Raw genomic sequence first — 23,040 nt, forward strand, 5'->3', positions numbered from 1 at the left:
CCTGGTGCAAAATGTTCAAAATGTTAAGAGCTGAAATGCCCCTCAGTTGAAATCATGTATTGGTTTCCTGGTCCAGAGCTTCAGTGGTTAAAACTGTTTGCAACAGCTGGGAAGCCCTCTATAATCAAGACTGACATCTAAATACTGGGAGTCCTACAATAAAACACAGAGTCACACATGGAGTACAAGCTATTAATGTGCACAAGAGTTGAAAACACTGACGATACATGTGATTAGATTTTAGATCATTTAATAATTTTTTATATGGAGACCTTAAAACATTTTTTTTTGACAGCAGCTGATGCAGATAAACAATGTTCGCGGCAAATTAAACTGGTTAGACTGAAAATGGTTGACACAAGCTGTGTTTTCAAAAGCACATTACAAGCATCCCAAACTATCAGGGCTTGCAGAGATGAGTTTGTGTGGAGAAGCATTTATTGTGAAGCACACTCTGAAACACACAGCAGCCAGCTATTAGACATTTATTTTTAATTGTCTAAACTCTACATAAGGATGTACTCACATTACTATGATAGAATCTCCAGTTTATTATGTGGATCAGCCTTTAGATCAGAGAGCAGCTTCTTTGTTGAATCTCCTAGTTTATTTACAGACAGATCCAGTTCTCTCAGGTGTGAGGGGTTTGATCTCAGAGCTGAAGTCAGAGCAGCACAACCTTCATCTGTGATACTACACCAACTCAACCTGTAGAGAACAATGACACACTCTTCAGTCTCAGTTCATAACACACAGATCAGATTAGAGATTACTTCATTTCAGTGTGTGTGTGTGTGTGTGTTTATAAATCCATGTGTTGCTTGTAAAACATGTTAGACTAAGTACTGTAAATAAAAATAATATAGTCTTCCTGAAACAGAGAACAATGACACACTCTTCAAAACACAGATTAGTTTAGCAGAAAATATACTAAAATGTGAAAAAAAAAATACAAACTTAAAGCACAGCTCAGTATGTTTGATGGATCACTGGACTAAATCTAAAATATCAGAGCACAAAATATGTTCGTAACACATCTAAATTGATTTAGATGTAAAACTGATTTGCATTTATAAATAATCATTTAACCATTGATATGCTATTTTCTTAGATTCATTCATTGACCAATCATTTTATATTGTTATATTATTTTTCCATTGTGGTTTAATTTTATGATTGTGTTGTTGCAAGAGATATTTGTCTTGTGTGTGTGTGGGCATTTATTGAGGAAGATTTATATGATGAACTGAATTAATTCAGTATATTTTTCCTTTTCTCATATTTCTGTGTTGAGGTTGAGTCTCTTTAAATTAAAGAATGTTGATTGTGATTGTTAAAAGTGTATGATGTTAGTGAGAAGCAGCAGTTCATGTCTTCAGTCATTACCAGCTCAATCACAGCAGCAGCACAAAGAGGTTGAACACTTCAGTTATACTTTACATTGTGTTTTATGTGTGAGAATCATATATAATCTTACCTGAGTTTCTCCAGTTTACAGAGATTATGTTCCAGTACAGCAGAAAGCTGCTTCATTGTTGAATCTCCTAGTTTATTCTCAGACAGATCCAGATCTCTCAGGTGTGAGGGGTTTGATCTCAGAGCTGAAGTCAGAGCAGCAAAACCTTCATTTGTGATACTACACCGACTCAACCTGTAGAGAACAATGACACACTCTTCAGTCTCAGTTCATAACACACAGATCAGATTGGAGATTACTTTATTTAAGTGTGTGTATGTGTGTTTATAAATCCATGTGTTCCTTGTACTGTCGTAAAACATGTTAGACTAAGTATTGTAAAAAAAAAAATAAAAAAATAAAACCTTCCTGAAACAGAGAAAACAATGACACACTCTTCAAAACACAGATCAGTTTAGCAGAAAATACATTATTAAAGAGAAAAAAAATACAAACTTTAAACACAGCTCAGTACATTTGATGGATCACTGGACTACGTTTAAAATATCAGAGCACAAAATATTATCGTAACACATCTAAGTTGATTTACATGTAAAACTGATTTGCAGGTATAAATAATCATTGAGCCATTTATATGCTAATTTCACAGATTCATTAATTGACCAATCATTTTATATTATGTTATATTATTTTTTCCATTGTGGTTTAATTTTATGATTGTGTTGTTTCAAGGGATATGTGTCTTGTGTGTGTGTGGGTATTTACTGAAGAAGATAAATATGATGAACTCTAAGATTTAATTCTGAATATTCTTCCTTTCTCATATTTCTGTGTTGAGGTTGAGTCTCTTTAAATTTAAGCATGTTGATTGTGGTTGTTAAAAGTGTATGTTAGTGAGAAGCAGCAGCTCATGTCTTCAGTCATTACCAGCTCAATCACAGCAGCAGCACAAAGAGGTTGAACACTTCAGTTATACTTTACATTGTGTTTTATGTGTGAGCATCATATATAATCTTACCTGAGTTTCTCCAGTTTACAGTGATTATGCTCCAGTACAGCAGAAAGCTGCTTCATTGTTGAATCTCCTAGATTATTCCAGGACAGATTCAGTTCTCTCAGGTGTGAGGGGTTTGATCTCAGAGCTGAAGTCAGAGCAGCAAAACCTTCATCTGTGATACTACAACTCCACAACCTGTAGAGAACAATGACACACTCTTCAGTCTCAGTTCATAACACACAGATCAGATTGGAGATTACTTTGTTTAAAAGTGTGTGTGTGTGTGTTTATAAATCCATGTGTTCCTTGTACTGTCGTAAAACATGTTTGACTAAGTATTGTAAAAAAAAAAAAAAAAAAAAACCTTCCTGAAACAGAGAAAACAATGACACACTCTTCAAAACACAGATCAGTTTAGCAGAAAATACATTATTAAAGAGAAAAAAAAATACAAACTTTAAACACAGCTCAGTACATTTGATGGATCACTGGACTACGTTTAAAATATCAGAGCACAAAATATTATCGTAACACATCTAAGTTGATTTACATGTAAAACTGATTTGCAGGTATAAATAATCATTGAGCCATTTATATGCTAATTTCACAGATTCATTAATTGACCAATCATTTATTATGTTATATTATTTTTTCCATTGTGGTTTAATTTTATAATTGTGTTGTTTCAAGGGATATGTGTCTTGTGTGTGTGGGTATTTACTGAAGATAAATATGATGAACTCTAAGATTTAATTCTGAATATTATTCCTTTCTCATATTTCTGTGTTGAGGTTGAGTCTCTCTAAATTTAAGCATGTTGATTGTGGTTGTGAAAGTGTCCCATGTGAAAAAAAAAAAAAACTTAAATGCAATGAAAATACACTTAAATACCCGCAAATAAATTTTTAGTACATAGTTTTTTTGTGTGTTAAATAAAAGTGTGATGGTTATACACTATAAATATACTAATTAAAAGTATGTTTATACTTCAGTAGGACTTTAGTAAACTTGAAAAAAGTATACTAAATACCAGTAATATTTAAATAATTTTTTACAGTACTAAAATAAAGTATACTACAGTAAAACATACAAAAGTTTTATTAGTGTTTTTCAAAAGTGTGTTTTAAATGCTTTAAACATTAGTTGATTTTTAGTAGACTGTTTACATACTAATCCTAAGTTTAAAATAAGTTAATATAAAAAAATATATTAATAATGTATTGTAGTAGAAGTACATTTTCTCAAAGGTTGTACTTAAGTACACTTAATATGATTGCATTATTAGCACTAACACTTAAATTGATTTTGAGTGTGGTAATTCTAACAAAACATCCCAGGTAAAAAAAAGTGCACTAAAATACACTTTATTTAAGTATACTTAGTACACTTTTCAGTAATGTACTAAAAGTGCTCTATTTTCGCACACTAATTTTGTACTTAATGTACTAAAAAATAGTGTTAAGTATATTTTAAGATAAACTTAATACCATCTAAGTGTACTCAACTGTGTTTGAGACACCATGAAGATGAACTAAAATGTGCTTTTAACATACTATATCTGTATTTAAAAAATATATATTTAGTTACAACTAGAAATACACTTGAACCCTACTTTTAAACATTTATAAATATATTTATGACTAATTTAAAGTATAATAGTAAAATATTAAAAGAATATACAAATTGTGAAAAAATTGTGCTAAAATACAATTTAAGTACACTTAGTGCACTTCCCTAATGTACTTAAAGTGCTCTATTTTCGCGCACTAATTTTGTACTTAACATACTAAAAGTTATTCTTTAGTACTTCTTAAGATAAACTTAAGATCATCTAAGTGTACTCAACTGTGCTATTTTGAGACACCATGAAGATGCTTTTAACATACAATCTCAGTATTTCCAAAAATGCATTTTGTTACCACTTATAATACAATTGAAATATATTTAATAAACCTTTAAATATACTAATTATACATAAAAAATAAGCTTATTGATTATTTAAAATACATTAATAATATATAACAAATGTATACAAAGCGTAGTTATAATGTATTGCCCACATATTTTTATTAATAAAAAATACGCTTATTAATTATTTAAAATACATGACACATTTTAGTTCAATTTCATGGTGTCTCAAAATAGCACAGTTGAGTACACTTAGATGGTATTAAGTTTATCTTAAAATATACTTAATACTATTTTTAGTACATTAAGTACAAAATTAGTGTGCGAAAATAGAGCACTTTTAGTACATTACTGAAAAGTGTACTAATTATACTTAAATAAAGTGTATTTTAGTGCACTTTTTTTTTACCTGGGCTATGATGTTAGTGAGAAGCAGCAGCTCATGTCTTCAGTCATTACCAGCTCAATCACAGCAGCAGCACAAAGAGGTTGAACACTTCAGTTATACTTTACATTGTGTTTTATGTGTGAGCATCATATATAATCTTACCAGAGTTTCTCCAGTTTACAGAGATTATGCTCCAGTACAGCAGAAAGCTGCTTCATTGTTGAATCTCCTAGTTTATTCTCAGACAGATCCAGTTCTCTCAGGTGTGAGGGGTTTGATCTCAGAGCTGAAGTCAGAGCAGCACCACCTTCATCTGTGATACTACACCTCCACAACCTGTAGAGAACAATGACACACTCTTCAGTCTCAGTTCATAACACACAGATCAGATTATGTAATACTTTATTTAAAGTTTGTATTTTGTGCATTTTTTTCCTGTTTATAAATGTGCATGTATCTGGTGTTCCCTATGTTATGGGGACCAAATGTCTCCACAATGATAGTAATACCAGTAATGGTTGACCTTGTGGGGACATTTGTGTTCCCCATGAGGAAAATGGCCTATAAATTATATTAAAGGTGCCATAGAAAGCATTGATACAATATTTTAAATCTACATAGAAGGTATATGGCTTAGGTAAGGGCAAAAATTCTCCAGAAACAGTTTTACAAGTCCATTTACAACCGTAGGATTTGTCCATAGAATGAAATGGTCTGTTATTACCTTATCTGGAAGGTTCATGAATAATAATGAGGAGCTCTGCTCTGATTGGCTGTTTCACAGAGCGGCTCATTTAGCTCTTACACAGCAGGAAGGAAACAGATGGAGGAAAATATATATTTAATTTAAGAGCTCGAGCCGCTATTAATATGCGGGGCATTAAAACCGCCGTTTTGAATGCACTATAACTTTTTACTTTCACTTTTGAGATTTGCCATGCTCTGTGTAACGTTATACAGCGGCAGTACTTAGCACATTTGACAAGTTTAAATGCTGTCAGCGGTGATCAGGATCTGCAAATCATTCGCAATCATCCGCGCAGTCATCTTTCCTTACTCTGTTTATGTGGTAAGTGAGATCTTATGTACTGCAATGTAACCGGTTACCGCTAACAAGAAGCTAACCGTGTCCCTTTAGTGGCTCGCCTTGTTTTATTAGAACGCCTTTTTGTTTTCCGTGCCTTTCTGAGTACAGATACCAACCCATCTCTGCACTTAACATCTCCTGCACAACCTGGAACATAACATTTATTTCCTTGATCTGCCATTTTCACTATTGTCCTAGCTTTGTTTTTTCTAGTGGTGGGCCGTTATCGGCGTTAACGTGCTGCGTTAGCGTGAGACTCTTATCGGGCGATAAAAAAAATATCGCCGTTAATCTATTCTCAAAGTTGGGTTGGGAGCTGGGTCTAAACTACGCAAGCTATGATGACTTTCACCTTGATATTTTAGCGTGGATGACGTATACCTAGTCGAATTGCACTGTAGGGGGCGAGAACGAGTCTTCAACTTCTGTGAAATTACCACATCAAATGAGACGTGCAAACATGGATGCAGCTATGAAGCCGCTTCAGGGCAGGTGCGTTGCTAGACCCTTTTTACTGGGGCACGTGAGTTATAATTTACTTTGATAATCCCGAAATAAAGACATTAAACTATATGCAACAACTGAATTGACGCTTCTAAAAGCAACACAGTTTTATGGAAGACTATGCACGCAGAAATCCATGCCCGTGCGCGTCTGTGTATTTAACGGCAACACGCACGTCGTGCAGCCTTTTGCGCACAAGTACTTGGTTACACAAGTTTGTATAGGTAATTATGTTGTAAATGCAATTGTCAAGCAGTTTGTGATGCATTTTGGAAACAGGAGATGAGCGCCTGATCTAATGCGCCACCTGGCCCGTTCTCAAAGACTTACTTTTAGTCATTATTTGGGTAGCACACATATTCTGAATGCCTTCAGCAGAATTCAAATTAGCCATTTTAATCTAGATTAATTCCAAGATTTAATCTAGATTAAAAAAATTAATCTATGCCCACCCCTAGTTTTTTCACAATAGCCTACCTGCAAAACTTCTGATGATTCTCTATGCAAATGTTGGGGCGTGACTATTAATGATCCTGAGACTATAACATCATAGTCTACGTTATGTTGGAATTGACCTCTTTTTCAGTGGTCTTTTGCAAACACTCGATTTTTATAAGAAGGAGGAAACATACAGTTTTCCATTTTATGGCACCTTTAAATTAAATTTCATAAATCACTAAAAATTCTGAAAGTTTTGTGTGACTGGTAGGTTTAAGAATAGGGTTAGGGAAAAGAAAATACAGTTTGTAGCGTATAAAAACCATTACACCTATGGGGAGTCCCAATGGAAACCAGTGTGTGTGTGTGTTTAAAATGTACCTCACATACTTACATGTGTTAACAGAATATCAAGCAAGACAGACACAGAAAACAATATAAATATAAATAAAATTTTGATTTTATTGCTTTTCCTGCACTGTATAATTATTTTTTTCTCATAATCAATAATAAATAATAAATAATTTTTTGTTCATGCATTATTCACTCATTTACAGTTTTTATTTTGTTTAGTTTAACTTTGCTGTGTGTTTGTCTAAATAACTACAGTCTAGCACTCATAATGATTTAAAGGATGAAGGAGGAAATGTTGATACAATGGGTGCCATGTGATGAAACATGAATATAAATAAAATTACCTTATTATTGTGCTAAAACTGAATGATTAATGTAAAACCTTTATAGATGTTATAATCCTGTACACTAATTCAGTAACACTAGAAACTACTGAAGAATGTGTCTATTTAAGATCATGAGTGACTGACTATCAGAGAGATGATCTTACCTCAGTTTCTCCAGTTTACAGTGATTATTCTCTAGTACAGCAGACAACAGCTTCACTGCTGAATCTCCTAGTTTCATCTGAGACAGATTCAGTTCTCTCAGGTGTGAGGGGTTTGATCTCAGAGCTGAAGTCAGAGCAGCAAAACCTTCATCTGTGATACTACACTTACTCAACCTGTAGATAACAATGACACACTCTTCAGTCTCAGTTAAAGGAACACTCCACTTTTTTTTGGAAATGGGCTCATTCTCCAACTCCCCCCGAGTTAATAAGTCGAGTTTGAGCTGAATGGATTTCAAAATGGTAAAACTCAATTTATTAACTCGGGGGAAGTTGGAGAATGAGCCCATTTCCAAAAAAGTGGAGTGTTCCTTTAATAACACACAGATCAGATTAGAGATTATTTTATTTTTAAGTTTGTCTTTTAAAGTGTGTATTTTTATTTACATTTATAAATGTGTGCATGTGTACCTGGTAATCCCTATGTTATGGGGACCAAATGTCCAAACAAGGATAAGAATATCAGTAATTTTTGACCTTGTGGGACATTTATACAAATCATATTAAATTAAATTTTTGAAAAATGTAAAAATGCCAGTAGTTCTGTATCAGAAGAGTGGTGAGTGGGCAAATATTGTATGCATTAATTTTATTATTCTTTTGCTCTTAAGTCTATGAAATGCATGTGTTAATTAATAACACTATGCACTGCACAGATTTATATGCTATTTAGATTTGCAACAGCATTTATGTAGTGTTCATGTGAGTACGTGTTTACACTAAATAAAAACTATATATATATATATATATATATATATATATATTTCAAACAGTAATAGTCATAGTTAAATTATGGATGCACCAGTACTAATACTGGCATCTGTGTCCGGTTTGATTAAAATACTTGCAGATCTCTTTCTTACAAGCATTGCAGAAAAGTTTGTAATTAAATTGATCATTTGGATATTTCAAGATAAAAACTTGAACTAAAAAACAAAACAATAATAATAATAATAAAAATATAATTACGGCCTTTAAATTGAAGAACATGTTTAACTCAAAATGACCTTGTAAATGACCTCAGTTTCTGGCAATATGATTTTGACAAACATAACACAGCAAGACACTGTAATATTGTTTTTATGCTGTGAACTGATTATTCTCAGTGATACTTACTGAACTGATCTGGATTCTTTAATGACAGGCAGCAGCTTCAGAAGAACTTTCCTACTTTCAGCTTTATTGTGTCCTCTAATAAATTTATTAAAATGAAACTCATCCAGCTTCTTCTCTGATGTCAACAACATAAAACATACAGCTGACCACTGAGATGAAGAGAGTTTGGCTTTACTTAATGTTTCTGATTCCAGATAATGTTGCATCTCCTGAACTAGTGAATGGTCACCCAGTTCATTCAGACAGTGAAACAGATTGATGGTTTTCTCTGGAGAGTGAGTCATCTTGATCTTCTTCTTGATGTACTCTGTTGTTTTCTCATTGCTGTCAGAGCTGCTTCCTGTATGTGTCATTAGTCCTTGTAGGAGAATCTGATGAGACTCCACTGACAGACCCAGAAGAAAACGCAGGAAAAGGTCCAGATGTCCATTTTTACTCTTTAGAGACTCATCCACAGCTCTCTGATGCAGCTCAGACAATGAACCCTGGTTTCCATTAGCTGTTTTTTTCTTTTTGTTAAGCACATTTATGTTATTGTTTGTAAAGGAGAGGTGCACATATAGAGCTGCTAGATGTTCCTGAATGCTCAGATGAACAAAGCAGAAGACTTTCCCCTGATACAAGCCAAACTCCTCTCTGAAGATCTGAGTGCACAATCCTGAGTACACCGATGCTTCTGTCACATCAATGCCACACTCTCTCAGGTCTTCCTCATAGAAGATCAGGTTGCCTTTCACAAGCTGCTGAAATGCCAGTTTCCCCAGTTTGAAAATCATATCTTCATCTTTTACCACCTTCTCATAGTCCTTCTCATGTTTGATGTTGGACTGAATGATCAGGAAATGTGTGTACATTTGAGTGAGAGTCTTGGGAATCTCTCCACTTTCTACTTCACTCAACATCTTCTCTAGAACAGTGGCTGAGATCCAGCAGAAGACTGGGACGTGACACATTATGTAGAGACTCCTGGATGACTTCAGGTGTGAGATCATTCTGTCAGCCAGACTCTGATCACTGATTCTCTTACTGAAGTATTCTTCTTTCTGTGGCTCATTGAAGCCTCGTACCTCAGTCACTCTATGCACACATTCAGAGGGGATGAGATCTCCTGCTGCTGGTCGTGAAGTGATCCAGATGAGAGCAGAAGGAAGCAGATTCCCCTTGATGAGGTTCATCAGCAGCACATCCACTGAGGCTGATTCAGTCACATCACACAACCTCACAGCGCTCTGAAAATCCAGAGACAGGCGACACTCATCCAGACCATCGAAAATGAACACCACATTATGTTCATCACTAAAACAGTCCATTTCTTTTATTTCAGGGAAAAAGACATGAAGAAGATCTGAAAGACTGAGTTTTTTGTCCTTCATCAGATTGAGCTCTCTGAAAGGAAGTGGAAATATGAGCTGGATGTCCTGATTCTCTTTCCCTTCAGCCCAGTCCACGATGAACTTCTGCACAGAGACTGTTTTTCCAATGCCAGCGACTCCCTTTGTCAGCACAGTTCTGATTGGTTTGTCTTGTCCAGGTAAAGGTTTAAAAATGTCATTGCATTTGATGGGTGTGTCCTCCACTGCTGCTCTCCTGGATTGTGTCTCAATCTGTCTCACCTCATGTTCATTACTGATTTCTCCACTCTCACTCTCTGTGATGTAGAGCTCTGTGTAGATCTCATTCAGGAGTGTTGGGTTTCCCTGCTTTACTGTTCCCTCACACAGACACTGAAACTTCTTCCTCAGATTTGATCTAAATGTATTGAAGAATTCAGCAGGAATACAGTCATGGCTGTAAAATGAAAATACATTTAACAATTAGTTAAAGAGGTAAATGTATAAAGCAAAATGCCTTTTATTTTCTTTATTACGTGAAAATATCATTAGGTTTAAGAAATGTGTAAATTATTAAACTATGACTTATAATGAGATTGAGAAACATATTGTCATGTTGCAAAGTTCCAAAGATAATGAGGAGATGAAGCTTCAAAAACTAAGGTCATTTTAATTAACAAAATTCAAACATATAACAGTATGCACTAAACACAAACAACACTGATCACAGGAACCAAAGGAACTTAAGTACTAGCACAAATTAAAGATACACAGCTGAACTTAAATCACTAATCAAATCTGTAACAGAACAATTAAAAGAGTGACGGGAAAAACAAAACAAAGGAAGACAGGAACTAATAAATACAGACTAAAAGTCCATGATAAAGAAACTAACTAAACATAACTGTGACACATATGATGACCCATTATAGCATCTACAACCAATATAAAAATCCTACAATTTACCTTAATCCATGATATATGCTTTTATTAAAGTCTTGTGGTTGATTTACTGTTTGGTCATACTTCATTTTCTTACAGAGAGGTTCTTCTGTGTCTGGTCTCGGTAGCTGGTTTGACCTTAAACATCATGAAAAGAAAAAAAATTATCAGACATTTGGACATTCAAATCTTTGTCATTACTTAAAAAATTATACTCTTCCAACACTTTTCATACTAATGTGCTTATTAGCAATGCAAAGTTAAACCTGAGATGAGGCCATGTATCTCCACTCCAAAATTGTTTCATAAACCAGTCACTTTTCACAGACACACCGCTGGGCTCTGGTAAGTCTGATTTCTCCTGCTGGACTGAACTGTGACAGAGTAAAGATTCAGTTTAATGATTATATCTTAAACTACTGAATTCATCCTATATGATAAGAGTACACCAAATCACAAATGAGTTATCCGGTTATAGGTTTTCTGCTTGGTAATTCTTCCTATATTTGGTTTTAACAGTATTGTAAGATTAAAAGGGTTAGTTCGCCCAAAAAGAAAAATTATCTCATAGCCTCAAGGCATCCTAGGTGTATATGACTTCCTTCTTTCAGACAAATGCAATCAAAAGAGTTATATTAAAACAAGTCAAATAAAGCCCATGCATGTGGCTCCGGGGGGTGAATTAAGTCCTCCTGTAGCGAATCGATGCATTTTTGTAAGAAATATCCATATTTAAAACGTAATAATCACTTTTTTCTAGCTTGTGCTAACAGTTGTACATGGAAGCCCCTCCGGGCGGATGAAGTACGACATCGGCGTTGGGCATGCGCCACTCAGAAGTGACAAACGCAGACACGCAGAGGGGAGATCAAGGATTTGTAAAGAAAAATGAGGAGCCTGGTTTTCCTTTGCTTAAGTCAGGAAACTGTCCTGTAAATAAACGTTGGTTTTCATGAGACTCACAGGCACATGCGCTACGCATACATTCTACGTCATCCTAGAGCTGCTTCCGTGTACAACTGTTAGCACAAGCTGGAATACAGTTATTATTACATTATAAATCTGGAAATTTTTCTTACAAAAACACATCAACTGAGGTGGCCTTTATTCACCCCCCGGAGCCGTATGAGGTACATCTTATTATGCATGGATGCACTTTACTGGACTTGTTTTAGACTGATAAAGAGAAACACCTGCTCATTGCATTATAAAGCTTGAAAGAGCCAGAACATTTTTATATAACTCTGATTGCATTCATCTGAAAGAAGGAAGTCATATACATGGGATGCCTTGAGGGTGAGTAAATAATGGGCTAATTTTTAATTTTGGGTGAACTAACCCTTTAATACATTTACAAGTCATAGCTATTTAGTAATAATAAAAATATAAGCATATGTTTTAGGGTCATACCTTAGATGAGGCCATGTGTCTTCACTCCTAAATTGTAGTGGTTGTTTCATAGACCAGTCACTCTTCATAGACACACAGCTGGGCTCCAGTAAGTCAGATTCCTCCTGCTGGACTGAACTGCGAAAGAGAAAATATTAAGTTTAAGATTATTCCTATAACTGCTGAAATCATCATGTATGCTGTGAGTATACCAAATAACATATTGTAACAGTGTTTTGTTACAATTTTAAGAGAGTTTGATTATCATCCCATTCACCTGTTGTATCATGAATAATTTTGTTAGCCCCTGTTTATTTATACCCTCAGTTTGGTTCTGTTTCTTGTCTGGAGTCTTCCATGTTATGGTTGTGCTTATGGCTGTGATGTCATTACCCTTATGTAATGATTTTGGGTTGGATTGGAAGATGAAATGTGGCTGGTGTAGCCCTGGGAGAATTGCTGTTGGACACTGACTGAATACTTCGCTCTGTGGATCGACTGATCTTGTTTTAGTGGGGATAAAGTAGATAAGGGGATCCCACTTCCAGCGTCCAACCACACTTACCATCCATCATCACCCCAGAACCAGACACACCGCTCACACCCACTGCGGATAAAGAGCTAGAGCCCACCACAGACAGAGAGAACCAGTTCATTCCCACCACAGAGATCAAGTCTGAGCCAATGGCCAATAATTTTCCAGACTCAACACACCTTCACAGCGGGTACACTGTCTTTTTGTATATTTCCTTGTTTTTGATTATTTGAGTTATTTAATTAATGCTTTATATATTTTGTATATTGGCTCAATGTTATTATATTTACTGGATGTCAAGGTCACTTACAGACTAGCTACTTTGTATTTTTATAACTGAATAATTTAAATACATTTACATGTCATACATATTGAATAGTAAAAAAAATATAAGCATATATTGTAAGGTCAAACCTGAGATAAGGCCATGTGTCTCCACTCGTAAATTGTAGTGGATGTGTCATAGACCAGTCACTCTTCATAGACACACAGCTGGGCTCTGCTAAGTCTAATTCCGCTTGCTGGATTGAACTGAAACAAAGAACAGGTTTAGGTTAATGATTATTTCTTTAACTACTGAAGGCATCCTATATGATAAGAGTTAACCAAATCACATAGTGTATTCATTAATAATAATAATATGTATGTGTATGTATGTGTATTCATTAGTAATCTGGATATAGACTGGCTGCTTGGTTTTCTTATAATTGCATAATTCTACCTATATTTGTTTTTAACAGTATTTTGTAAGATTAATACAATTACATGTCGTAGACATTTAGTAATAATAAAAAAAATATAAGTATTTATTGTAAGGTTATACCTGAGATGAGGCCATGTGTCTTCTCTCTTAAATTGTAGTGGATGTTTCATAGACCAATCACTCTTCATAGACACACAGCTGGGCTCTGGTAAGTCTGATTTCTCCTGCTGGACTGAACTGTGACAGAGAAAAGATTCAGTTTAATGATTATTCCTATAACTGCTGAATTTATCCTATATGCTATGAGTATACCAAATAACATACTGTATTCATTTATAATTATAATGAGTGGTTATAGACTGGCTGTTTGGTATTTTCATAACTGAATAATTTACTTGTATTTTATCAATGTTAAAACTGTCAACACTGACCCAGCGCCCACGTCCACTGTGGATAAAGAGCTAGAACCCACTGCAGACTGAGAGACCCAGTTCCTTCCCACCATGAAGATCAGGCCTGGGCCAATGACCACTAAGTAGCCAGAGCCAGCAGACACATACCTTCTGGAGGAGGAGCTAGAAATCACAGCTTACCAGGTGCGTGAGCCGGCCATATTGTCCATACCAGTGGGGAGGAAAAATGGCTAATTGACTTGGAAACAGAGGTAGTACTTCCCACCCTACCCACCCACGAACCTTCCTCCTGTATACAACGATCAACGATTAACATTATGACCACCTTCCTAATAATGTGTTGGTGCCCCTTCTGCTGCCCAAACAGGCCTGATCTGTCGAGGCATAGACTCCACTACACCCCTGAAGGTGTGCCTTGCTATCTGGCACCAAGGTCATGTTGGCGCTTTCGGCAGTGGGCAGGGCTGACTGGTGTGCAGCTATCACAGACTGTAAAAAAAGATGGACAACGCGTCTCCGCTTCTTTCCCATATAGAAAAGTGAAGCCAAAACATCTAAATATGGCCGCTACCATCTTGGGGGAAATTGCGTCATTTGGAGCCAGAGCATGTGCAGTAGAGACTCGTTTGGAGCCGGAGTCTGCGCAGTAGAGTCGTGAGGCGGAGCCGCGGTGTCAAAATCCCGCCCAAACTCCCGCAGACCCAATCGCACGATCACAATCATGACACCACACCCCGTTTTTATAGCATCAAATAACTACTTAAAAGTGAACTTATTAGAAAAACGAACACCTGAACATCAATCAGCATTATAGGAACCACCTCACATGATGGAAATCATCTTTGGAAAAAAATTATTTGAAGTGTAATTCGATTATTTAGTTTGGCTCACGTCCCATTAGATTACATGGAGAGGGCGGGGTTTATGACCTATACTGCAGCCAGCCACCGGGGGGCGATCGAAAACTTTCGGCTTCACTTTTCAGGACACCTACGGCACGCTTGGCAGCTATACAGCCCAATACGCAACAAACTGTGATACACTGTGTATTCTGACACCTTTTCATTAAAACCAGCATTCATTTCTTGATCAATATGAGCTACAGTAGCTTGTCTGTTGGATTGGACCACACGGGCCAGTCTTTGCTCCCCACATGCATCAATGAGCCTTGGCCGGTTGACACTTATTCCGGTTCACCTCTGTTCCTTCCTTGGACCACCTTTGATAGATACTGACCACTGCAGACCAGGAAAACCCCACAAGAGCGGCAGTTTTAGAGATGCTCTGACCCAGTCATCTAGCCATCACAATTTGGCCCTTGTCAAACTCGCTCAAAGCCTTATGCTTGCCCATTTTTTCAATCAACTTTGAGGAAAAATGTTCACCTGCTGCCTAATATATCCTACCCACTAACAGGTGCTTTGATGCAAAGATAATCAGTGGTATTCACTTCACCTGTCCTAATGTTATGCCTGATTGGTGGAAGTGTATCTTCATCCTAACTGTTCCCACTCAGATCAGTCTTATTGTTGCTGTTACCACTCAGCTCCAAGTCTTCGTCCTGACTGATCTTACTGTCTTTGTCGTCACCAGTCCTGTTCAGCACAATGTTTTCTTCGTCGTCACGTCCCCGTCACCTACATGCTTCAATGAAGCCAGCCATTCCCTCGGCTCTGCCATTGCTGGTGCTCTTCAGCCCCTCAGCTCCACATTGGGGCTTCCATTCTCCAGCTTTGCTCTGGCTTTAGGAGTCCCAGGCTTCGCCTCTTCCCTTTGAGCCCCCAGTTCCACCTCTGGCTGTTGACCAATCAACTCCACCTTGGCTCCTTGCCCCCTTAATGCTTGTCACTGGGTCTCCACCTTGGCCATCTTCTCCCGGCGTCAACTCTTGACGGTTGGCTCAAGTTTCCACCATTGCTCCTTCTTCCATCAGTTCTGTCATGAATCACCTCCATCATGGCCGTCTCCTGGATTCGCTTTGTGATCTCACTGGTCATCCACTCCTTCATGGTTCCTCCCACCATCATCTCCACCATGGCTCTTTCCACAGTCTACCAATTCTTTGGGTTTGTCTGTCGCCTGTTCTTCACCAGCCTCTCATCCACCTTCAGGGAAACCACCTGATGCTGCACTCTCCTAAAGCTGTTACAATTATGTTATGTTTTGGTTCTGTCTTGTGTTGTTTAACCTAGTTTCTAGTTAGTTTGATTATCTATTCACCTGTTGTCTCATTAATCTTGTTAGCTCCTGTTTATTTCAGTTTGGTTCTGTTCTTAGTCTGGTGTCTTCCATGTTATGGTTGTTCTTAGTGTACTTACCTTTGTTTTGTTTTGCATTTATCGGTGGATAAGACTATTTTAAATTTGAATGTTTTTTATTATCCTTATCCCCACAACCAGCTGTGAGAGTTTTATAAGATTAATACATTTACATGTGCTTATATTTTATTTATCATAATTATATGCTGTATGGTTATACCTGAGATAAGGCCGTATATCTTCACTCTTAAAATGTAGTGGATGTTTCATAGACCAGTCACTCTTCATAGACACACAGCTTGGCTCTGGTAAGTCTGATGTAACCTGTTGGAATGAACTGTGAAAGAAAACAGGTTCAGTTTACTCCTTCACATTACTAAATTCATCCTTTATGATCAGAATCATTGTATTATAAAACACACTGTCTGCGTCCTAAGCCGCATACTCTCTTAAGTAGGTACTTTTATTAAAAAAATTAAGTAATTACTAAACAACTGCAAAAAAGAGTATGTTCTATATAGTATGAATGTAATCTGAACGTACTACATTCGCCATGTTGTCACTGCCACATGACCTACCAGTATTAAAAATCCTCTGCCATTAATAAATCCTCTCTCGTGGCCTCATGGGATAGTAAAGTGTGCAACGTATGCACACAGAATCACGCCGAAAGTAGTAGGTCATCGGGACACATTATGCCTACTTTTTTATGAGTACTATGAATTTAGTCAGACGTACTACTTTTGTCACATATTGTTTTTCATCCACTATATAGTAGGGGAGTATGTGATTTTGGATGCAGCCATTTATTTGTTCATCAATTAAACTTTGAGCAAACTTTAATTTCTTTGTTAAAATTTTGTTTAAAAAACTGTTACAAAATACATCTTTTTTATAGACTGTAATAGCATAATGTGCATAATACCCTTATATTATAGTCATTTAGTATCTTGTTTATTCACAGTACCTGCATTCTAGAGAAAAATCTTCATCTCTGGATGTTTGTGAGCCGTCCATAATGGAGCTGTCGGTTCTCCACAACTCACTGTGAATGTAAATGATAAACAAACAAGAAACCAAGGTAATTAAACGGCCTCTATAATTTAGTTGAACGGATCCTGCGAGTTAGAGAACTAAGCTTATCAGCGGGCGACAACATTCACTTATACACAATTTTGTTATCACAAATGCTGGTTAAAATGTTAAAGTATCACAGAACGCACTTTCAAACGACACATTTAATTCCTGAGAGAAATCAGAACATATCTAACGTTTTCAGAAAAAAAAATATGAATACGGGATAAACAAATGCGGATGTCATAGCCTTTCGGGACCTGTTATAAACACGCGTTGATCAAAATTGACCTACATACAGAGTCCTTCAGTGTTTCTTCGATGTCTCCTTTTGTTAACATTTCTGCTAACACTTTCGTATTGTAAAGAATCGATTATGTCTGTTTTAAATGGCGAAACACAAACTCTAAGCACTCTTTCACTTTTTGTTTGTCACGATCACATGATCGCATTACGTCACTATAATGTTGTTGGTCACAATAAGTGTTCTTACTGGTTGCATTGTATTATTAGGACTGTTGTAATGTGTTAGTGCATTGCTGTCATACTGGGTCATTTTCATACAGGTCAAACTATAGTTTCGCTACACATTAAGTCGTGAAATGAAAAGAAATGATACTTGTAATGTAAATAAAACTAAAACCACAAGTAGGTGGCAGCATCAGCAAGGTGTATAATAATTCAACAGCCCATTGTCAATTATTCCTTTCTTGTTGAGAACCAATTAAATATTATTAACTGATTTTATTGTACTCAATGTATATTTTAATATCTGTTAAGTTCTCATTTTCTATGCATTTCGTAAGTAAAATAAAACTTGTATTCAGCCATTAAGTAGTGTTTTCCTCTTCACAGTATAGGCCTAATGTTCCTCATATTTTAATGGTTTAATTAATATTGTATATAGGGTCATTAAAAGAAAATGTAGTGCGAATGTACCCTCCATACATCCCGTTTGGCCACTACTGTATAAGGTACAATGATTTGGTAAACATTTTTGTGTAATAGTGCTTTATTTTAAGGATGTTTTTATTGCAAACAATTTTATAATAATGGCAGTAACGGTAGTATTTTTGTATAATTGTTCTAGTGATATTCTCAAATCAGGTGATTTCAGGAGCTATGTTGCATGAATACAGCATTATCCTGGACAGAAATCAAAAATATTTGACCACTAAATGCTGCAAAAGACATAAATATCACAACTTACATATATCATAAAGAATTTAAGCATTTTAATTGGAAAAATTACATTTAAACCTTTGGAAATATCATCTGAGATGCTCTACTTACACTGAATATTTACCCAGAATCATATATCAGCGCCATATTTTACCCACAGTGACAAACAGATGTCTGCTTTCAGCATCATCACACGAGTAATAGGACAAGCCTTGCTACTCGTATTTTCTATTCCTGAACCATTTTTGCTTTGTGGAAGGGAGCATTATCCTGCTGAAAGAGGCCACAGAAACCAGGGAATACCGTTTCCATGGCCTAATCTGATTCATCAGACCTGGCCACCTTCTTCCATTGCTCTGTGGTCCAGTTCTGATGCTCATGTGCCCACTGTTGGTGCTTTCTCCGGTGGACAGGGGTCAGCATGGGCACCCTGACTGGTCTGAGGCTATGTAGCCCATATGCAACAAACTGTGATATGCACTGTGTATTTTGACACCTTTCAATCAGAACCAGCATTAACTTCTTGAGCAATTTGAGCTACAGTAGCTTGTCTGTTGGATCGGACCACATGGGTCAATGAACCTTGGCCACCCATGAGCCTGTCGCCGGTTCACCACTGTTTCTTCCTTGGACCACTTTTGATAGATACTGACCACTGCAGACCAGGAACAACTCACGAGAGCTGCAGTTTTGGAGATGCTCTGACCCAGTCGTCTAGCCATCACAATTTGGCAAACTCGCTCAAATCTTTACGCCTGCCAAGTTTTTCCTGCTTCTAATCAGTGTTGGGCTAGTTACTCAAAGAACATAGCATATTACTTATTACTTACTAAATCTAGGAATTATTTATTTGTTGGATTTTGAATCAGCAGGGTTAAGGAATCAAAAGTAACTAAGTAACTAAGCTATTTTATGGATGATAACTGTAATATTATTACTGAAATCTTATCAGTATAGTTACACTACTAGTTACTGCAAAAAGTAATATTACAGTAACTAAATTACAAGTAATTAGTTACTGCCCAACACTGCTTCTAACACATCAACTTTGAGGACAAAATGCCCTATTGGTACAAATTAGATTTGTTTAAAATCTAATAACATGAAAACTCTTGACATTTTTCATACTTTCCTACTCATACTTTCTTAAAGTGAGTATAGATGATGGACTTTGGCTGCAGTAACCATTGTTTGAAATTTAACCCCTTAAGCTCTGCAGCTATTTGGGGGATTTCCGCCTGCATTTGGCCTACCTAAATTCAAATGGTTCCCCTATACACATACAATGGAGGAAATAAAAAAAAATGGTTTCATTGTATAGAAAACCTTTTAAACTACATAATATCAGTGTAATTCTTTATAAATAACATTATATAGGTTTCAAATATTACAATAAAAACAAAAAAAACATAGGCGCTTTTTGATTTTTTTTTGAAAGTTTTTTTTTGAAAGTCTGTAACTCAGTATTTAGGTGTCTCAGTTCTTTGCAAATTATTTAGTTTGATTCCACTAGGTCTCAGGATATACCAGAAAAAAGATTTTTTCATATAACAGTTTCTAATTGAAAGTTATTGAATTATAACCGAAGGGAGTCGCATTGCCCCATTTTCCCCTTTTTTACCCCTAAAAGTGTCCTTCTGTTTCTTTGCAAAAACAGGCTTTATAAAGCACATTACCCCTTAGAATACTATTTTACTATGTACCATAGCACTTTTCATGATAATTGACTGAATTATGTTTCATTTTTATGTTTGCCTGTGTATTTACTGAAACACTGTACTGTACTTTACTGTCAATATTCAATATACACTCAATACATAGCTTAGCAGATTGTTTTGGTGTCCTTTACGTTTCAAAGTAATTATAAGAATAAAACAAACCTGAATAGAAGCACTGTAATACTTATAGACGCGCTTATGAGCCGCGGATCCTCTGCTCTCCATGGAAACGGCCCGTTATTTATTCATTTAGCGTCTATTTTGGCTAATGTCGACGGCTATATTGCTCCGAGACACATATCTCCGTTGTAAGAGTCCAAAAACTACATATCCCACAACCGACTGCACCGTCGAAGCATCTTTTGTGACCCGGAACCTCTCCATGGCTGTGTGTCTTCTTCGCGTCTGGAGAGCCAGAGCTGTCATCGTTCACAGCTGTAAGCTATGGGAAGCCAAACAACCCAAAAGTGGGACGAAACAGCGCGGTATTAAAGTGCTCGCGCCGCGCTGTTTCGTCCCACTTTTGGGTTGTTTGGCTTCCCATAGTAAGCAGCACAGCCCGCGGTCGGAGGGTGTAATCTGATCTCCTGACACGCGCTCATTCAGCCGGAGACACACACACACCTGCTTGAGCGGTTTAGAGCGCGTTTGGAAAGCCGCGCCCGAGCGCATCTGGCAAAACAACGGATTTCTCAGCAATGGAACAACGCAGAAACGTTTGAAAACGCAGAAAATGGTCTTGTTTGAAAGAAGAGATCCTAATTTAAAAGATAAAATAGTTTGTGGCTATTTGCGGCTAACTGAAGCAGTAGTATGTGGAGGAAAGTAATAGAATATATTATCATATACTTCAAGTATATTCTGACATCGCGATTCAATTGAAGATTATTTGATCTGTGTTTGTCACACAATAAAATGATTTACATGGTCAGATTCTTGAGAATGAGCACTTTCTTGTGATATATGATTTGTCTGTTTTGTGAAAAATATAAGAAAAACACATTCTTTGTAATAATTCTTCACAATCGTTAGGCGGAAATTTGTGTGTGGAACAACATAAATTGTAAGCATAATTTTACTACTTTATGTATCATAAAACTAAAAGTTATGGTATTCCTCGTAAAGAGGAGACTCTAAGCTTTCAAATGAGACCATATATGGGCTGATACTATATGAGGAAGGTCATGTAAATGAAGCAGCAACATTTTGAAACACTTTTTGCAGAGTTTAAGAGGTTTTTAACAAGCCTCTACAGGACATTCATAGGTATGTTGTGCAGGATTTTGCTTAGGAATTGCATATATACATGGGAAATGGTGTGGTAATGCATTCTACAAAACACTCACAAGCACTGAGGCACACTGGGATGAAATGTTTCATGGAGGAGCAGCCACCAGCTGTGTGGCAACCATGAGGATGATGGGAGTGAGCCTAAATCATTTGACCTCTGATCCAAAGACGAGAACAAATCCAGAAATATTATAGAGGGAAATAATATACAGAGCATAATCCAGTGAAAAACACAACATGATCCGAATACAGTTCTCTTGCTCACTTTCTTTAGCATGCATTTGCTGCCAAACAAGTCAAATTTTATTGAAGAGATACCTTGCATATAAAAAAATCTATTAACTTCACTGAACTTAACTAAATGCAAAACTGACGAACAAACGTGTCAGACAATTTTGAACAGAATCTGGCCACAACAAATATGTTCTGATGTTTGATCCCATAATTCAAAATACCTTGCTAACACAAATTTTCTAGAAAATGTACACCTGCTGTTAAACACCTTTGAACTGCCTACGCTCCATGATGATGATGTAATAGGAAGGTGATCTGGGCAGCAGTTTTGGGCCTGGTACAAAATGTGTGTCATAGTTGAAATCCCATTCCTTCCCCCTGATCGCCACAGCTGGGCCTCCCTCTGCAATCTAGTAGACACAAAAACAGTCACATATGGAGTATAAGACATTACAGCAATCAGATCACATCAAGATATATATAAAAAAAAGACAGAGATATTAATATGATAATATCAAAGCCAGAGATATGAATAAGAAACTACAATATTGTTTCTGTTCAATAAATAAATATATTTAAAACTATCTAAGTATTACTACTAAGTATTAATACTATCACAACTGAAATTCTCAGAATTGCTGGTTCTTTCACATCATCGAGTCACTTGTGCACATCATAAAAGCAATTTCTCATTCTTTTGAGCAAACTGTAAGTGCTTTGGTACATTCATGCACTTGATAATGTACAGTTGCCTGCACTTTCATACTCTACATTATCAAGTGCTTATGTCATGCTGATTATTATTACGTTGGTTCTATGGTAAAGTCTTACCCCCCACAACATCTAGAGTTTCCTTTTCGTAACGTGTCCTGAATTGTGCAAATAATCTTGAATAAAGCATTAGAGGAGTGAGAATGCATTAAGGAAGGGTAGAGAGGCAAAACAGTGGAAGAGGTAGAAGAGGCCAAGGATGTACAAATGTTTTTGATGAAATAAGGCCCACTATTCTGAACCATGTTCTCAGTCATGACTTTACAATGGCCAAGGCTGGTCGAAAGGTACACCCATGTTCGCAATAATTCAGATGTTTGTAAACAGAACAGGTATATATTCAATGTATAATTACTGCAATGCTATAATCCACTAAATACAGTGTGTGCATATAAATCTATATAAGTATATGTCTTTTTCATCATGACACAATGACATTGA

At 36.4% G+C, this 23,040-nt stretch overlaps 1 protein-coding gene across 5 annotated transcripts; it reads right to left on the reverse strand.

Moving 5' to 3' along the window:
• Window positions 1-19: 19 nt before the first annotated feature.
• LOC141287059 (NLR family CARD domain-containing protein 3-like) lies at window positions 20-20,689 on the reverse strand. 5 transcript variants are annotated; one of them, XM_073819196.1, is made up of 15 exons: window positions 20,467-20,688; window positions 17,298-17,375; window positions 16,551-16,667; window positions 13,780-13,896; window positions 13,371-13,487; window positions 12,443-12,559; window positions 11,299-11,406; window positions 11,057-11,170; window positions 8,760-10,547; window positions 7,584-7,757; window positions 4,873-5,046; window positions 2,436-2,609; window positions 1,478-1,651; window positions 527-708; window positions 20-153 (listed from the first exon to the last, which is right to left on the reverse strand). In XM_073819196.1, exons 2-14 carry the CDS (start codon window positions 17,345-17,347, stop codon window positions 531-533), a joined length of 3,402 nt encoding a protein of 1,133 aa, XP_073675297.1. In that variant the 5' UTR covers window positions 17,348-17,375; window positions 20,467-20,688; the 3' UTR covers window positions 20-153; window positions 527-530. The 5 variants fall into 5 exon arrangements, with proteins under 5 accessions (XP_073675297.1, XP_073675299.1, XP_073675298.1 ...); XM_073819198.1 differs by lacking the exon at window positions 20,467-20,688 and adding an exon at window positions 17,704-17,839; XM_073819197.1 differs by lacking the exon at window positions 20,467-20,688 and adding an exon at window positions 17,700-17,825.
• Between the last annotated feature and the right edge of the window lie 2,351 nt (window positions 20,690-23,040).

This window comes from Garra rufa, chromosome 15, assembly GCF_049309525.1.
Source record: "Garra rufa chromosome 15, GarRuf1.0, whole genome shotgun sequence".
Classification (NCBI taxonomy): domain Eukaryota; kingdom Metazoa; phylum Chordata; class Actinopteri; order Cypriniformes; family Cyprinidae; genus Garra; species Garra rufa.